General features: G+C 35.2%; 1 protein-coding gene and 1 pseudogene across 1 annotated transcript; both read left to right on the top strand.

Annotated features, from left to right (window-relative positions):
• The first annotated feature begins 10,002 nt into the window (after positions 1 to 10,002).
• Positions 10,003 to 12,774, top strand: LOC132633333 (G-type lectin S-receptor-like serine/threonine-protein kinase CES101; annotated as a pseudogene).
• A 726-nt stretch (positions 12,775 to 13,500) lies between these two features.
• LOC132634350 (mitochondrial arginine transporter BAC2) lies at positions 13,501 to 16,763 on the top strand. The gene is made up of 2 exons (XM_060350612.1): positions 13,501 to 13,980; positions 15,076 to 16,763. The coding sequence occupies exons 1-2, from the start codon at positions 13,747 to 13,749 to the stop codon at positions 15,754 to 15,756; spliced, it is 915 nt and encodes a 304-aa protein (XP_060206595.1). The 5' UTR covers positions 13,501 to 13,746; the 3' UTR covers positions 15,757 to 16,763.
• Positions 16,764 to 17,470: the final 707 nt, after the last annotated feature.

Raw genomic sequence — 17,470 nt, 5'->3', positions numbered from 1 at the left:
AGTATATATGATATTATGAAATGTCATCACATAATTTCAGAACCAATCGTGGTTTATTGTAGAAGTTGGGAATAGATTGTTCGGTGATGCTCAGTTATTTAATTGTAAGAGGAGTTTAATATTTGATTTAATAAAATATTTAGTTTTAGTTGTACTAAGAGTGTTACTACTATTACAATTTTTCTAAAGTATTTAGTTATTTAGTTGTAAGAGGAGTTTAATAATTGATATAATAGAATATTCAGTTTTTAGTTACAGTAAGAATCTAATACATTAGTTATAAGAGGAGTTTACCACTTTATTGATGTGGCTATCTAAAGCCCTATAAGTAATGAAATTTAATAGACAGATTTTCATCCATATTGTATTTTCAATCTTGTTGCTGCTATCTTTTAAAACACACACACACACACTGAGACATCACTATACACGGATGGGTCGAACTAAATCCATCATTTTTGTCTTTAAGCCCGAGCATAAATACATATACGAAAAGTTATTAAAATATCATTAATATTAGTAGGTTATATAAACATAATTTTGAAGGATTTAGTAATAAAAATCCAAAAATTAGATCCATCAAATTTAACTTATGAATTCGCTTATTGTATTGAAATAAGTGTAATCAGTTGGGTTTGTGTGGGTGCTTAGAAAATGTAAACAAACAAAAGGCATCAACAAAATAAATGCAGAATATGCGGATTATTCGGTTATTCCCAACTGCAATGTACAAGTGGCCCACCCCAAATCGCCTTGCATGTAAAGCAACTAACACCGCTGCCAAAACGGCCTTGCTTAACTTAGTCACTGAGTATTTATGATTCAGCCAAATAAAAGAGTGCTCAACATTTGCTTGTTAAAACACAGCTGTATCATGTACGTCACTGTATGTGATTCACTGAGCTGTACCTAAATACAGTTGTTTCCCGTGTTGGATTTAATTCCCTTCAACTTTACAAGAAGTGTGACCCTTTTTTCACATTATTATAATTACAAAAACGGAAAAGGGCCAAAATTACCTCTGAACTTTGAGAAATAGTTCATTCATATCTTTCGTTATATTTTAAGGTCAATTATACCCTTACCGTTATACTATGGGGTCAATTATACTCTTATGTCTGACAACTGCCACGTGGCATCATCCCAGCCCTTCAAAATTATTTTCCCCTCAAATAATTTTTTATCCACTAAAATAACCCGACCCGAATTTTTTTTTCCAGCCAAAGTGATATGGACCCAACCCATTACCCCTTGGCTGGAAAAAAAAAATCGGGTCGGGTTGGGTTATTTTAGTGGGTAAAAAAATATTTGAGGGGAAAATAATTTTGAAGGGCTAGGATGATGCCACGTGGCAGTTGTTAGACATAAGGGTATAATTGACACTATAGTATAACGGTAAGGGTATAATTAATCCTAAAATATATCGAAGAGTATGAATGAACTATTTTTCAAAGTTCTGAGGTAATTTTGGCTCTTTTCCGTTTTCTTTATTCAATGTCCAACCTTCCCTATACTACACGCATCACTTGTTTTAAAAGTAGTCAGTGGTTAGTAGATATCCATGTGCACTGCTTGTTCACTTATTAGTAATGAAGATCTATCGCCAGTTTGCCAAAAATATTTTCCAAAAAAATACTTTTAGAGAATCATGTTTTGTATTTGGCTAATCAATTTAAATAATATTTTAGATAATTTGTGTTTGACCAAGGTTTTAAAGTGCTTTTAGGAAAAAAAAAAAAAAACGGTTTCTAAAAAATAATTTTTACTATTACTAAAAATCACTTATTTTTCCCCCTAAAAGTTTGACCAAATACTATTACTTTCTAAAATAAATATTTTTGGCTTCCTTGGCCAACCAGCTATCAGCAAGAATTATAAACATGGATTAGGGAATCTCCTTAATTAGTCCAATCTATCCCTTAAAGGCAACCGTTCCTTGTGTTGCTAAAGTGATGATTCTATCTTCGCATGATAGAATTATTAAGAATTATTATAATTATCAGTATTGGCAACCATTAACACTTGGTCCAAAAGCAAATTAAAATATACAAGTAGAAAGTCCTGTAATCCCGTAAGGATATATACTCAATTTTAAATATATTGTATTTTTTTAGTTAATGCTAATCATAAAATGGGATCTACCTAAGTTCTCCACCATAACCATTTAACAAATTCACGTCCTACCCAAATCTCAGGGGCAGATCGACTACGATTTAGGCGATCCTAGTAACTTTTGTCTAGATCATGTATTTATAATACTTAGGTCAGAAGTTAATCTGTCGATCAGATAGGTCAAAAGTCAATCTGTCATTCAGATATTATTATACTCCTATATTAAGTTATAATCGTTATAGGAATCAATAAACTTAAAATTCTGGATTCATTAAATCTATTTAAAAGGGAGGGGGAAAAGATAGGTAAAGGAAAAGTAACTAAATTGAGAAGTCCAATTTATTCCTTCAACGCCAACTCTTTCTAGTGCGTGTTAAAGTCAGGATTCTAGCTTCCCATGATAGAATTATGACTGGCAACCATTAGCTTTAAGCACTAAAGCAAATTAAAATATATAGTATAGTATTTGTTTTAATTAAATAATCAAACTAATCCACCCAAGAAAATAATTTACTTTTTTGCTAGGGAGAATAAGGCACTGGTTTGATCGAAGTGTCAGAATAGGAGGTTTTGTTAGAGAGTCATCGTCGTATTATCTTACGCGTTTTAAATCTTTTTGCTAAGAAATTAACTGTGAGCAGAATGTTCGTTGTACTTAGCTATTATTCATCACTATGCATGAAATTGGAGCTACGATCAATTTTTTTATTTTTCTCTTTTCTTTTCTTGTTTTGGTGCATATTTTAACCACTCAATACCTGATTATTTAAATTTGTGTCGCATTAGGTCGACTAGAAGGGAAATATTTCTTATTAGTAGTTCTATATTCCCAGGACTTTAATTCGAGATTACAAGTTAAAAATAAATCGAAAAGATACTACTTTTGTAAACATGGAGAGTTTTTAATTTGCCCATTGATTTAGTTGAACCTTAAGCTAGAAGAGGTGTAGTGTTCAATTCTATTTAACCTCAATTTTTAAAACAAAAGAGGCTAACCCAAATATTAATGCGAATTTAGATTAGTTGGCTAATACTAAAATCGAACTCCAAATGGAGAAAAAAAAGACAAAAACTAAAATCTCCAATTAGATCTTAAGAGACACCATTGATCTATTCGTCACCCATGTGAATGATGTTGGCCTCCCCTTAATGCAACATTCATGCATTCCCTGTCACGTGCCCTCTTCTCCCTCTATTTAGCACAATCATTTATACTTAATACAGTATAATGTCGTTTGCTTGTAGTTGATTGCTAATAATGCATTGACATCTACCTAACCAAAGCACATGTGCTTTGAGATTATAAGGAATAAAGAACGAAAGAAATAAAGGATATATCATCTGACTCCACAAAAGAAAAAGACAGAAAAAACAAAAGTAATTAAAAAGGCATGAGATTCTTTGTGGATATATGTAATTTCCAAACTCCTTGCTTGCTTCTTCTTCTTCTTCTTATTTTTTTTTTAAGCAAAGAAAAAAAAAAAGAAAAGAGGAAAAGCAAAGAGTTGATATCCTTTCAGGAAATTGAAAATAGAAGTTGGTTTTGTTAGATCCCTGAAATACTAATAAGCGGGGAAATATACACAACATATACAATAAGGTTGAATATTACTCGCTACAATACAAAAATACATCTAAAATTAGGTTAGTTATATATCGATTCAATATGCTTAGGTTATTTTACCACAAAGGGGTGCAATGAAATGGTTGAGATTAAAGGTTTCAAGTTCGAGCTTGAGAATGGAACTCTTCATGGTAAAGAGTGTCAGTACACCTAGTAACATGAATTTGAATTAATCGGGCTAGTAAATTTCAAATATCAAATATTTAAAAGTAAAGAATACTACTATAGCTTGTTGTTTCTCCTATTAGTCCAAATCTTATAGTGGGCCAATGGGCAATGGAGAGGTTTAAACCAATTTCATCTGGGTTTTTTGGGAGACAAATAAATTATAAGTACACCTACGTCTTGGGTTTTCTAGTGAAACCGAAGTCAAAAGGCAATAATGCATATGAGGAATTGGTCGACTGTGGGTGAAAGAAATGACAAATGCTGGTGGATTTGGCCGCATAATTTGTTCATGCCTTGAATGAGGTTCAAAGAGTAGTTAACCTGAGTTCTCTGTAAGATTAGGTCTTTAAGAAACAAACAAAGAAGATGGTACTTGCATAACAAATGAGTAGTAACGCTGTCCCATCAATTAGCTAAAAGATGTGCGCTTAAAGCAGTTCAAAGTGATTTTGGTCACTCTTTTGTCGATTGTGGATGTCCACAACAACTTGATCATGGCTTCCATGAATTCATTTTGCTGGTCAGAATAGTTTCCCGGTAGGCTAAGCAAACAAGGACAAAGTTAGCATGAGAAGTAGGGGTTCGACAGAACTCAGTAATTTTGATCTGAACCTTTTATATTAATTAAAAAATTCACTAATTATGTTTATATGATAAACTTCAGAAACTATAATTTTCAAATTCTAAACCTCTAAGCAAAAGGAAAAATGCAAGTGAAATTAAGTCCAATTGTCAATTGTGAATAAACTTTGCATGAATATTTTTTACAAGTTAACTTGTTCATTATTATGTATTGAGTTATTACGGAGAAAAGAAAAAAAAAAGGGTGTTTAAGTTTTATGTATTAACGGTGTAAAATATATTTATACGATTATATCACTTTATAAATACTTACTAGTAAATCTCTTAAGGGTAATAGCCATTAATTAATTAGTAATTGGTAAAGATGATAACTAATCAACAATCACAGATAGTGGCGGAGCCAGGATTTTAAATAAGGGGGTTCAAAAATATAAAGAAGTAGACAAACGAAGAAGCCAAGGGGTTCAACATCATATATATATATATATATATATAATAAAAATATGTATATACAGTGTAATTTTTCGCCGAAGGGGGTTCAGATGACCCCTTGACTCTTACTGGCTCCGCCCCTGATCACAGATTAACATTCAATGATCGCGTAAATACATAACTTAAAGAAATAATCACTCGTTCACTTCATACCAAGCCCTAGACCCGACTTATGAGATTACACAGGGTATGTTGTTGTTCATTTGGTACCAAGCTTGAAGTTTGAACTTATAGTAATGGCTTTGAGGAAATATGTCTTGGGATTGATAAAGCAAAATGTGTCCTCAAGTTTGTTTTTCACAATTCAAGTTCAGGACACATCGTCTTTACGATGCAGAAAAGCGGATTGTTTTCCCTTGGCTCTCTGGGTATTTGAAATCTTGTTTGGATTGGGCTGCTAGCGCTAAATTGGGCCTTTGATGAAGAAAGTTTTTTTTTTGGGGGTAATGAAGAAAGTTAACAAGTATAACAGGTGCTTACGCCCATGTGCTCTTTCCCTCTTCCATTTCTCACTGAAATGGTGAAAAGGCAGAAAATACTCTGCACCGTCTCAAATTATTTATTGATTTTTTATTTTACACATCTCTTAACAAAATATTAATTAGGAAGGTTATTTTAGTAACTCTGCCCTTATTTATGTGTAAGTTAAAATCTCTCTCAATTAAATGTTCACTCTATTTTATGTGTCATCTCCATTAATGACAAAATTCTACTAAGAGTAAAATGAGAAAGATATAATTAATTGTGTCTTGAACTTCTAAAGCGACAAATAATTTGAGACAATTATTTTTAGCAACAACGACAAATATTTTGAGGTGGAGGGAGCAGTATTATTCGTTATTACTATTATTATATCCAAATTTCTATTTCATGCGGAGTACCTACAATTATTATAGAGATGTTTTTTAGAGAATTGTTAGTTTTGTGTTACTAATACTAATTTGCTGTGGGAATGCAGTTAATCCCAAAAGTATTTACATTGACTGAAAAAAAAATCCATTTCAACATATAAACTAAGCTATATTTTACCTGAACAATGTTTAGAATAAATCCATAAAAGATTTTTTTAAACTGATCTGCTTCGTCCTAATAGATAATAGTTTTGTACTAGAATGGCACACTCGATGGATGTACATAATCTTTAGACTATCATCATTCTTAATTTTGAATGTCAAATTTTAATGATCCAAAATTGAAAATCATTCAGTAAATTTTGCAAGGATAAAAAATAGATAACAAGCTACAAAGTAAGAGATTTGAGTGATTGTAAAATTGGGCTAAGACTGAGTTGAAAGACTCATTCTTTAACGAGAGGAGAAGAACCCAAGCTGATAGTTTTGACCTGATAAAGAGCCCCAAGTCCTCTCTTTCAAATAAACATAAGAAAAACTTCAGAGACTAAATCCATATAAAAATATTGTTACGTCCCGTATTTTTATACATTGGGACAACCCGGATTAACTATGACAATTAAGGGCCAAGACTATTCCGGGATTTGAAGTCGGGACTTTTGACCATTTGATTTTATTTTGACACATAAGTTGAATATGAAATTGAGGGCATTGGACACTTAGGAAAAATTGGGACCACAATTCATAAAATTGGAATTTAAAAATCTTGCACCAAAAGCCATGGTGGCCGTGTGGACCTGAAATGGTCCCACACATTGTGTGGCCAATTTTAATTGGTCCAACACATGTGTGGGCCATAAACAAAGGGAGATATTTGTGGATACTTAAAAAAAAGAAGACTAAGTCATCTTTCTCATTTCCCACTTCTACACTTAAAGAAAAATAACAAGACTTGGAGAGCCTCCACTCCCCCATGGTTCTCGGCCACAACCAAGAAAAATCAAGTCCCATTTTTGCCTCTCTAAAATTATTTCTTTGGTATAAACCCACTATTTGGAGGTCCCTAAGTAGCGTGGAAGTATTGTTTGGGTCATTCAACTACTCATTTTGCCCATTTGCAAACCCTAGCTTATTGGTGGATTGGAGAATAAAGGTGAGTTCTAATCTTGTTTTTGGAGTTATAAATGTTGTATGCATATTGTAGTATGCTAAAATGGATAAAAATCATGAAATATGAAATGTTGAAGTTGGGTCTTGTGTTTGGTGTGTTGACCGTGTGAAGTATATGTGTGTGGTGTGGTATTGGGTTGATGAATTAATTGCTTGTAGCATATTGATTGTCGTAGAGTGGAGAAGAGAATAAAAATCATCGATACATGTATATGTGTAGTGTAGCCGTGTATATAGCCTCCAAATGGTAGCAAAGAATGAATTAATATCGCTTAGCGTCGTAATGGTTGTTGTGATGATTTGTATGTTGGAAATGAGAGTTAAATGTCCCGAATTGATATAGTAAGCGTTGCGGACTGATTTGGAGAACTTTGTGCATTTAATGCAATCCTTATATATGAGAACCATTAACATATGAATATGTGTAGTGTGAACGAATGTGAGTCATAGATTATGCCGAATATCGCATTATTATCGCTTAAGCGCTTTCGTGTCGTCGTTACGAATTCTAGTTTGGAATTGAGCATTTAATGACTTAAGATTGATGTTGAGATTGTACGGGCTGATTTGAGGGTTATTGTGCGTTGATGTAATTTGTATATTTTATGAAAATGGTATCGTTATATTGTGAATTGTGATACAAAACATGAATTGAAAGTTGGAAGTGTGCCCAGTGGGCTGCTCACGGGTAGGGGCTGTTTTCGGCCAAAAATTTGGAGAAATTGTGGATTGTTGGAAAAATTATGTGAATTGTTTAGAATGTTCTCGAATGTTGTTAGTATGAGTTTGGGTTAATAATCGAATGTACGAACGATATTGTGGCTTGAAAGTAAGCCATTGAATTGAATAATTGGAAAGTTGTCGAATGGTGTAAAAGAGAGCTACTATTATTATTTTGCCTTTCGAATTGATTATCGATGTTGCTAGGTTGGTTATTGTGGTTGTTGTTGTTGATTTTGAGCGTGTTAAATTCTCGGGATGGCCTATATACAGGGGAAATGCTGCCGAATTTTCTGTAGAATTTAATGTTAGTTGGAATAAATGGCTTAAGTGCCTATGTTTAATATTGGATATTCGTTGGCATATTTGTAGACCTTGGGGAGCCCGAGGCGTAGATTGGAATTTACTTTAGATTGGCCATCTTGGAGTGCGTACGAGGTATGTAAAGCAACCTCCCTTCTTTTTGGCATGTCTTAGTTTTACATAGGTTAGATTAGAGCCTTAAGGAAATTCCAAATCCGAAATCCGAGCATGATATGATCTATATATGTTCCTTGGCACTCTTATGTATGATTTGATGAAATATGAACCTTTATGTATTTGAAATAATCGCTTTCCGAACTTTGCGCAAAAAGGTTTCACTTTAAAGAATTTCGAAATTTCTGAATGCCATACATTTCACATAAATGCTCGGATTGCTCCAATATTTTTATAAAAGTTTGCATTATGTATGATACGTATGTTTTCCATAGGCGGGCCCGACTTGGGTAAATACCCGTCCGTGGGTCCCGCGACTTTCCTTTATGTAATTCAGAGAATCTTTGAAAGAATTTGGTATGATTATTATTCCGATTTCAAATATGATCATTTTACTTATGTTTGAATTTATGATAATGATTTTATGCATATGACTACTCACGACTCTACTCGTGCATTCTGTTATTCCTTTCGCCGAGTCCCGGGCCGGTTCTGTTGTCGTGTGCATTTTGATATACTCCGGAGTTATGCTGTGCTTATGGTTCACCGAGCTACTCGCAAAAGAGGGTCGGGTTCCACCTATATTTGGTGTTATGCTGTGTATGGCGTTATGTTGTGATGTGATATGTGACGGGGATACGGAGATTTGAAACTTTCTGGTGTTATGCTGTGTTATGGCGCCATCGACGGGTGGGCGGCCATATTCTTCTGTACCCTATGCATTACTTACATATTTTTGAAAGTAAGCAAATTTTGATATGTTGGATTTGCACTTATGTTTGGTACTTCCATTTCGTTTATGTCTCAGATTTGCTTTCTGTATATTCTGCTTTGCATACTCAGTACATATTTCGTACTGACCCCCTTTCTTCGGGGGCTGCGTTTCATGCCCGCAGGTACAGACGCACAGTTTGGTGATCTACCCATTTAGGACACCCTCTTCTGCTGTTTGGAGTGCTCTTCTCATTTCAGAGCACACATTTTGGTATATATTCGTTCGCTGTGTATATATGTATTTGTTCAGGGGCACGGCGGGGCCTTGTCCCGCCATATGATTCGGTTTGTCTGTTTAGAGGTCTGTAGACGTATTTGTGGGTGTGTGTGCCTACTTATGTACGGATGTGTTTGCATGACTCTATTCGTTATGGCAGCCTCGTCGGCGTGCATTTTGTATATGTTTGTGGCAGCCTTGTCGGCGTGCATTTGTATATGCGTTTTGGGCCGTTGTGCCATTTGACAGCCTTGTCGGCTTTTGACATATTTGATAGCCTTGCCGACTTTTTGATATATGTGCATATGTTCGGCGATGTATATTCCGCTGCCTCTTCTGATTCTGATATAATGTTTTGTACGCGCAATCGCGCAAGATAATATTCGTTCTCAACTCTGTTTAAAAATGATGATTTAGTTTGTATGTCCGTTTGGGTGCCCAAGTAGGGCACCTGTCGCGGCCCACGGGGCTGGGTCGTGACAAATATGATTTAAATTATAGCGAGAAATGTTTACAGTGTAATTTAACTTGATGTAGGTAATTACTTGCCTTATTTTTTCAGGTTATTAGTTTCACTTGCAATTACTTTTTAAATGACATGATAGTGTATGGTATTTGTATACTGTAGTGTGTAAAATTTAAAGTCATAAAAATGCTGTATCTTTGGAAAAATCCAAGGGTAGTGAACAGCACAATGACCCAGTCAACTGCGTTTGAAGAGTCTTCGTAATTAATCAGAGTACTAATTTTCCACTAGAAAAGGTAGCATGTTTGAAATTTTAAGCATATAGAAAAACCAGGTCAACAAGAAAAATCAAAGTCAACAAACATGCTTGTCCCTGTCTTGGTCAGTCCACTTTGAACTCCAATTATTCCAGTGTGGATTAGAAATATGCAGCTGTAATCATTCAAGTGTAGATTAAAGAGCTGCAGCCTGTATGTTTTTCTTTCCTTCACATGGCTACGTGAAACAGGTCTTGCCCCAGTGCAGGGCCGCTAAAAAATATTGGTTTGAGCGTATACAAGTTTACGACTATGGAAACAGCTTGAATTATGGGAACTATAACTTGAGCCTCTCAGATTGCAAGGCCAAGTGTGAGAATAATTGCTCGTGTGTTGCCTATGCCTCAGCCGATAGTGGAGATGGGACTGGCTGTCAAATTTGGGGGAACAGCACGAGTTTTGTGCCAGCAGACAGCAGTCTAGGCATAGGTGTTTTCATTCTTACGAGTAAAGGTAATTATTAAGACCAAAATTATTCAATACAGTTGTAGACTTAGAAAAACTTGCGGTTTCTTATCCTTGCATCAAAAGACATGTTGCAACTTATTTTATGATTACTTTATCCAGCTCAAGATATATTGTTTTGAGAGGGCGCAACACTAATATCACCTATCTTCTTTAGTCTCATTTGCTCATCATTCCAAAATTTACTAGTACTAGAACCAAGCAATTTTCTCGGATCATGATGCGGCAGAATTTAATTTCAGAGAGTGTCATCTTCATTTCAAAAATGCGCTCGTGCAAATGAATAACCATACCATACAGAATCTTGATTTGGAGGCTATTATTTTTTTTTGGATTTCTAGAGTACCGATACTTAATGATAGCATCCTGGTGTATTCTCAAAAATTATGGGCAATTTTTGTCAGAAGCATTGACTTAACAGGTTTTGACAGATGGGGAGGTTTTGACAGATGGGAAGCGAAGATGGTGGATATGGCTGATGATACCTGTGTCCCTAATGGCATTTGCATTTGTTTGCTCCTTATTCTGTCTGATACAAAGAAAACTCAGAGCAAGAGGTGAGCAATGCATTCACCCTAGCACTAGTCCACAATGATATACTTATTGTCTCTGATCTTCAATTTTGCATTTGCCAACTAGGCAAAGTCAGAGAAATGGAGAAAGTGTTATATGAGCAAGGAGGTCCTAAGGCCATTTCTCGCCAGTATAATAAAAAGAAGACTGCTAGACTAAGCAAGAAGTTCAGGCATGATATACAAATTTTCAGCCTTGAAACTATTGACATGCCACAAACAATTTCTCGTCTGCCAATAAGTTAGGACAGGGAGGCTATGGACCCGTTTATAAGGTAAAAGTTTAAAAGTTTTTTAGCTAAAGCTGATTTTTAGGTATGCTAAGTAGCCAAAATTTCAGGGGATGTTGCTTGACGGGCAAGAGATAGCCATAAAGAGACTTTCAAGAAGTTCAGGGCAAGGATTGGTTGAGTTCCAAAATGAAATTATGCTGATTGCTAAACTCCAGCACACTAATCTTGTTAGGCTTTTAGGATGTTGCATTGAAGAGGAAGAGAAGATATTAGTTTATGAATACATGATGAACAAAAGCCTAGACTTCTTCCTATTCGGTATGGATTTCTTTTCATGCCTAATTCGCTTAATTAATTTTGTTTGATAGCTAATACCCCCTTCCCATTTGTCATTGAACAGAGTTTAGCAGAATAGGTTCACTAAAATGGAATACCCGTTTGAACATTATTGAAGGAGTTGCTCAAGGACTACTTTATCTCCACAAGTATTCAAGGCTGAGGGTGATTCACAGAGATCTAAAAGCCAGCAATATCTTACTAGATGACAATATGAACCCCAAAATCTCAGATTTTGGTTTGGCCAGGATATTTGGGAGGCAAGAATTTGAAGCTAACACGGAGCGGATTGTTGGTACCTAGTGAGTCCTTAATATCTAACAATGGTGATTCATTGTGTAGCTTCCTTTTCAGTGGCTACATGTCTCCGGAATATGCCATGAATGGCATTGTGTCGACGAAGACAGACATTTTCAGTTTTGGAGTTCTAGTACTCGAGATTTTGAGTGGCATGAGAAACAACAGTTGCTATCACCTAGAACGACCACTGAACCTCATCGGCTATGTAAGCTCCTCTCATTAAAAATCAATATAGCATGATCAAGAGGCAAATGTAGCGTTTATTCAATGGGTTCAACTAAGCCCAAATACGAAAATTACTCGAATTTTAAAATTCTGAACCCATAATTCTAAAGTGCAATGAGTCCAGTGCTAAAAACTTTAAATGTTCAACCTGTCAACTTTACATTCTTTTGGATCCGCCCTGGCATGATCGCTGAGTTGAACATGGAAATTTCTTACTTGATTGATAAGTTAAAATTTGTCTCAGGCATGGGAATTGTGGAAAGCAGGCAGAGTCCTTGAAGAACTAACGGATCCAGTGTTGTCAAATGAATCAACACCAACGAACGAGGTAATGAGATGCATTCATGTAGGATTACTCTGTGTTCAAGCCAATCCTAATGACAGGCCATCAATGTCAAATGTGGTTACGATGCTCACTAATGATAGCTTGCAACTACCCATTCCTAAGCAACCAGCATTCTTCATTGACACGGCCATGGCAGCAGAGACTGAAATTCATGAAGAACTTGGAAATTGTTCCGCAAATGGGCTAACAATTTCGGATATGGTAGCTCGATGACCTGTGTTGTTGTGTAGATCTCATGTAATACGAACTTGTACACCTCAAATTGTCAATTGTCAAAAGGTAATATGTAATCTCCTTAATGAAACAAAATAAATACTATTGCTTGTCTCCTTCATCTGAATTTACTTTTTCAAGATATTCCTCCTTTACCTCTTACATATCTTCCTCCTCATTATCCTCCTTCCAGAGGATTACTAATTATTAGGTGCTGCCTAAATTTTAATTGCAGCCAAGTGTCTATATTAAGTATGAGTTTTTTGACAAAAGAAAGTAAGCAAGCTTGTTAGCGTCTTTAAAGATTATATTGTGTCTAAACAAGTTTTACGCCTTCGGCAACTTAATTCATTTTATATCATCTATTTTGGAGCAAATGAAGATTCAAATATCAGATGTAATAGAATTCAGAAATCATAGTTTAGTTATCATACCTAATGTCATAAATATGATTTATATTTTCCTGTAGATAGACGTATTCTTCTGTCTCCTCTTGATCTGGAACTTCAACGCTGCAATTTGTGTCAATACACTTTCTCATATTATTTTAAGTTCGCTCAAAAGATATTTTTAGACGTAATCCAAAAGGTCCAGAAGTTGTTTAAAAAAAGGTCATTTGCTAAACAGTGTGAAAATTTCTCCTCAAAAAGTTGGGCTGATACATGACCCGAGACAGCCCAGCATACTGTTGGTAACTGCTAACTTTTGATTGGTCCACATGGCATATGGGTGGCTCCCAGGAAAGAGGTAGTTGGACGGTTTGGTTGGACGTTTCTTACATTAGTTCGCTCCCAATAAATAGCATTCTTGGCTTCTATGGGCAATAAAAGAAAGAAAAATTAGTTTGCAGTATCGCACATTTTCAAGATTCAAGGCCGTGCATACTTCCTCCTTTCTTTAACTACCAAACAAAAGGTGCAATGCTGGAGCTGGTCATTTTTTATATCACAGATATTTAAGCAGGTCATTTTTTATGGCAAAAGTTGGCAAAAAACACATCTTGAATAGATATAAAATAGGAATAGGTAATGACGTGGAGAATTAAAGCAGGAAAAAATGTTTTATTGATTGGGGAATGAAGGGGGAATGGATTCTTGGCTAGAATTTCTTGCGAGTAGTTGGGGTAAGGAATTTGTGGCTGGTGGATTTGGAGGAATAGCTGGTCTTGTTTCTGGTTATCCACTCGACAGCATTAGAGTTCGCCAGCAAAATTCTAAGAGTGGCTCTGCTTTCAACGTTTTCCGGCATGTAGTCGCCACGGAAGGTCTCTTGTCTCTCTACAGGGGCATGGCTGCACCTCTAGCCTCCGTCACCTTTCAGGTCAGTTTATGCTCTGGTAAAATTGCTGTCATGTGATCAGGAAGTCACGGGTTCGAGCCGTGAAAACAGCCTTTGCAGAAATGCAAGGTAAATTTGTGTACAATAGACTCTTGTGATCCGGCCCTTTCCCAAAGCTCGTGCATAGCAGAAGCTTAGTGCACCGGATTACCCCTTTAGAATATGGACATGATTTTCATTTATCATGTCAAAAGTGATGATTTATGAGGTTGAAATCATCAATCCAGCTAATTGTCACCTAACAAAAAAAGAGAGACACGAGAAGAGCCCCATATGAATTTTGCTTATCCTAGTAAAGGGATTTCTTGATACATAAATTTGAGTATTGCCATAATTTATTCTGCAAATCTCCAGTCGTCACCGTGCTAATACGTATACTTCCTTGGTAGTGGCAATCGTTAGTTACCCTTGCTGTTATGTTAATTTCCACGAGTATTACTAATTTAGAAGGAAGAGAAGGGTAAAATACTATCAAGATGATAAGTAATTCAGTATGCTTTGAACCTTTGAAGTGATTTTGGTTGCCAATACAAATGTCATTTTTATTATATTGACCTGCATCCTCACTTCGTCCATCAGCAGCCCTTTAGTCATTGGTCCGAAACATGGGCCACAAATAATTGAATAATGTAGGAGATAAAAAAGTGTATGCTCTGTGCATTATCGCAGATGACAAACAAATTTGGCATGCACGAAACTTATGCTAAGTTACTAGATATATATCCACTTGTTTGGAGATTCACAGAGAGTGTTTAACAAGGCAAACCATCAGAATGGCCGTCTAGAGGGAAAACATTGAAGGAAATATAATGACCATAATAGAACATATGCGTCTAGACTCTAGATTTTGATATGTCCACATTTTAATACTGATTTTCTTTACAGCCATAGAGTCAAGAACAAGTCTTTAAGTTTTTGCTGACAAATCTCTCAACATTTTCTACTCGAAGCATGAGCTCTCCGATGTCTCTCCTTATGCAAGAATAAATTTGATTTCAAATCTGGCAAAATCTGAATCAATCGAGTTTCAATTTTCGTTCTTACAGCATGAATATATTGCTCTTCTCCCTCTTGTAGAATGCCATGGTATTTCAGATCTATGCAATGCTATCGCGAACATTTGACAAAAATAACCCAGCAAGCGACCCACCCTCATATAAAGGAGTAGCTTTGGGTGGCACTGCAGCAGGAGCAATTCAGAGCCTAATTATCAGCCCTGTAGAATTAGTGAAAATCCAACTTCAATTGCAAAGCAAAACCAAGCAATGCAGCAATCAAACAACTAGTCTCAATGGTCCAATTGATGTCACAAGAAGAATATTCAGACAGGAAGGTTGGATAGGAATCTTTCGTGGACTGACCGTTACTGTTCTCAGAGATGCACACTCTCACGGTCTATATTTCTGGGTATACGAATACACTAAGGAGAAACTTCACCCTGGTTGTCGCAAGAACGGTCAAGAGAGCTTCCAAACAATGCTCGCAGCGGGTGGTCTTGCAGGAGCTGTTAGCTGGATAAGCTGTTATCCCTTAGATGTTGTTAAGACAAGACTCCAAGCTCAATCACAGTCTAAATCTGCAAAATATCGCGGTATTGTTGATTGTTTCAGGCGAAGTGTGAGAGAAGAGGGACACGGTGTGCTCTGGCGAGGTGTGGGAATTACAGTTGGCAGAGCATTTCTAGTGAATGGGGCTATATTCACTGCCTATGAAACTGCCCTGAGGCTCCTTTGCAGTCACAATGACAATGATCGATGAACCAAACAGAATTCTGCATCATGAACTTTGTACTGCTCACATTACTTGGACAGTTTTGAAAAAACATATAGGAAGGTGGATATATATATGAATCCAAATATGCCGAATCATTCAGATCTTCTACATCTCCCATTCCGTCATCTGACTTATGTTTCATGTAACATTCACATCGAATGACTTCCGGATAGAAAATAGGATTGATCAAGTTCTATTGAATTTGACTCGTAAGTGATCATTTATCATAATGCAGACTAATACATTACTATAAAACAGGACTAATGAACTCTTTAATGTGGTAAAAAAAAAAAAATGCTATCCAAATGCAAGAATTGACTGTATTGAATTTTGTCATTTGTTGTCTCTATATTCATCACTAACAAATTGACCCGCGCGAATTGAAATTAATCCCTACATTTAGCTTAAATAATTTTTTCAATAAAGAAAATGCATAATACAATCCTACTATGCATGAAAATTGAACTAAGCGGTAATAAGCATAAGCCTTAGATTAACAGAAAGGAGAGAACTACACAAAAAGCTAGCAACAAAAGAGAAATAAGCACAAAAAAATTTATGTACACTTTTGTTTGATAAACACTTCCAATTGAGACGAACATGTAACAATGAAAATTAAATCTATTTTCCAATAAGCTGTAATACTACAACAATATTAAATACATATCTTTCTTCATTCTCCTTAAATCTTCCATTGATCTTCTTATCTCTACCATCCTTCAAAATACATTCAATCATTTCTCATTCACTTTCATCTTCTAAGATTTCGTGCCCATAAGCATAAGAAAATGAAATTCAGAAAAAAGAATGAAACCTAAGCACCAATATTCAAATCAATTGAATGGAAAAAATGAAAAAAAAAAACTACTAAGGAATACATATATGTGTGGAGATTTCAACGTTTCTTTTGAACTATTGTTATACCCCATTTAAATCGGGTCCAAATTAGGAGTACAACATATTGGAGATTCCTATTTGCTTATTTTTAAGGAGTCGCCACCTAATTAGTTTAACGGTGAATTAGGACACCTAATTTATTAACTAAGGTAAAGCCTAAACTAAACCTCTGTTAATGGTCTGCTTAATTTCAATTCTAGGTAAGGATTCTAGTTATCCTAAAGGGAAGGGGTTAGGCATCCTCTAGGATCCGTTAACTACGGTTTACCGGCCAAACTTAGGTTAATTAATTGAGGTTAAATATAATGCTCAAATTTTAAGAAAACAGCTTGTACATATTACTAAGGTTTTAAAGGAAATGTAATAATGCCAGTTAAACTAACTTGTAGAAAAAAATATAGTAATTTGCATAGAAGAAATGCCTTTTTATTTAAAAAAAAATGAGACTTATAAATGCTGTTAAAACCTTGAATGAGAATAGTAATGCCATTCAAAAATAAGACTTGTAGAAGAATATAATAATTTGTATAAAAGAAGATTTTATATGCTATTTATAACAAGACTTATAAAACACTTCAAATAATAATGAGACTAATAATTTGCATAAAAGGAGATTTTAGAATGCTATTTGAAATAAAGTTTATAAATGTTGTTAATACTTTAAATGGAAGTGGAATAATGCTATTCAAAAATAGGATTTACAAAATATGATAATTTGCATATAAGTAGAAAGAAAATGCAAATTTGTGCAGTGTTTTAATAAATATTTGAAACAAACTAAAACGATGAGATATTAGTTGAC

Source organism: Lycium barbarum, chromosome 3 (assembly GCF_019175385.1).
Source record: "Lycium barbarum isolate Lr01 chromosome 3, ASM1917538v2, whole genome shotgun sequence".
Lineage (NCBI taxonomy): Eukaryota > Viridiplantae > Streptophyta > Magnoliopsida > Solanales > Solanaceae > Lycium > Lycium barbarum.
The sequence above is the reverse complement of the archived record's forward strand: the minus strand, read 5'-3'. Positions and strand labels throughout refer to the sequence as shown.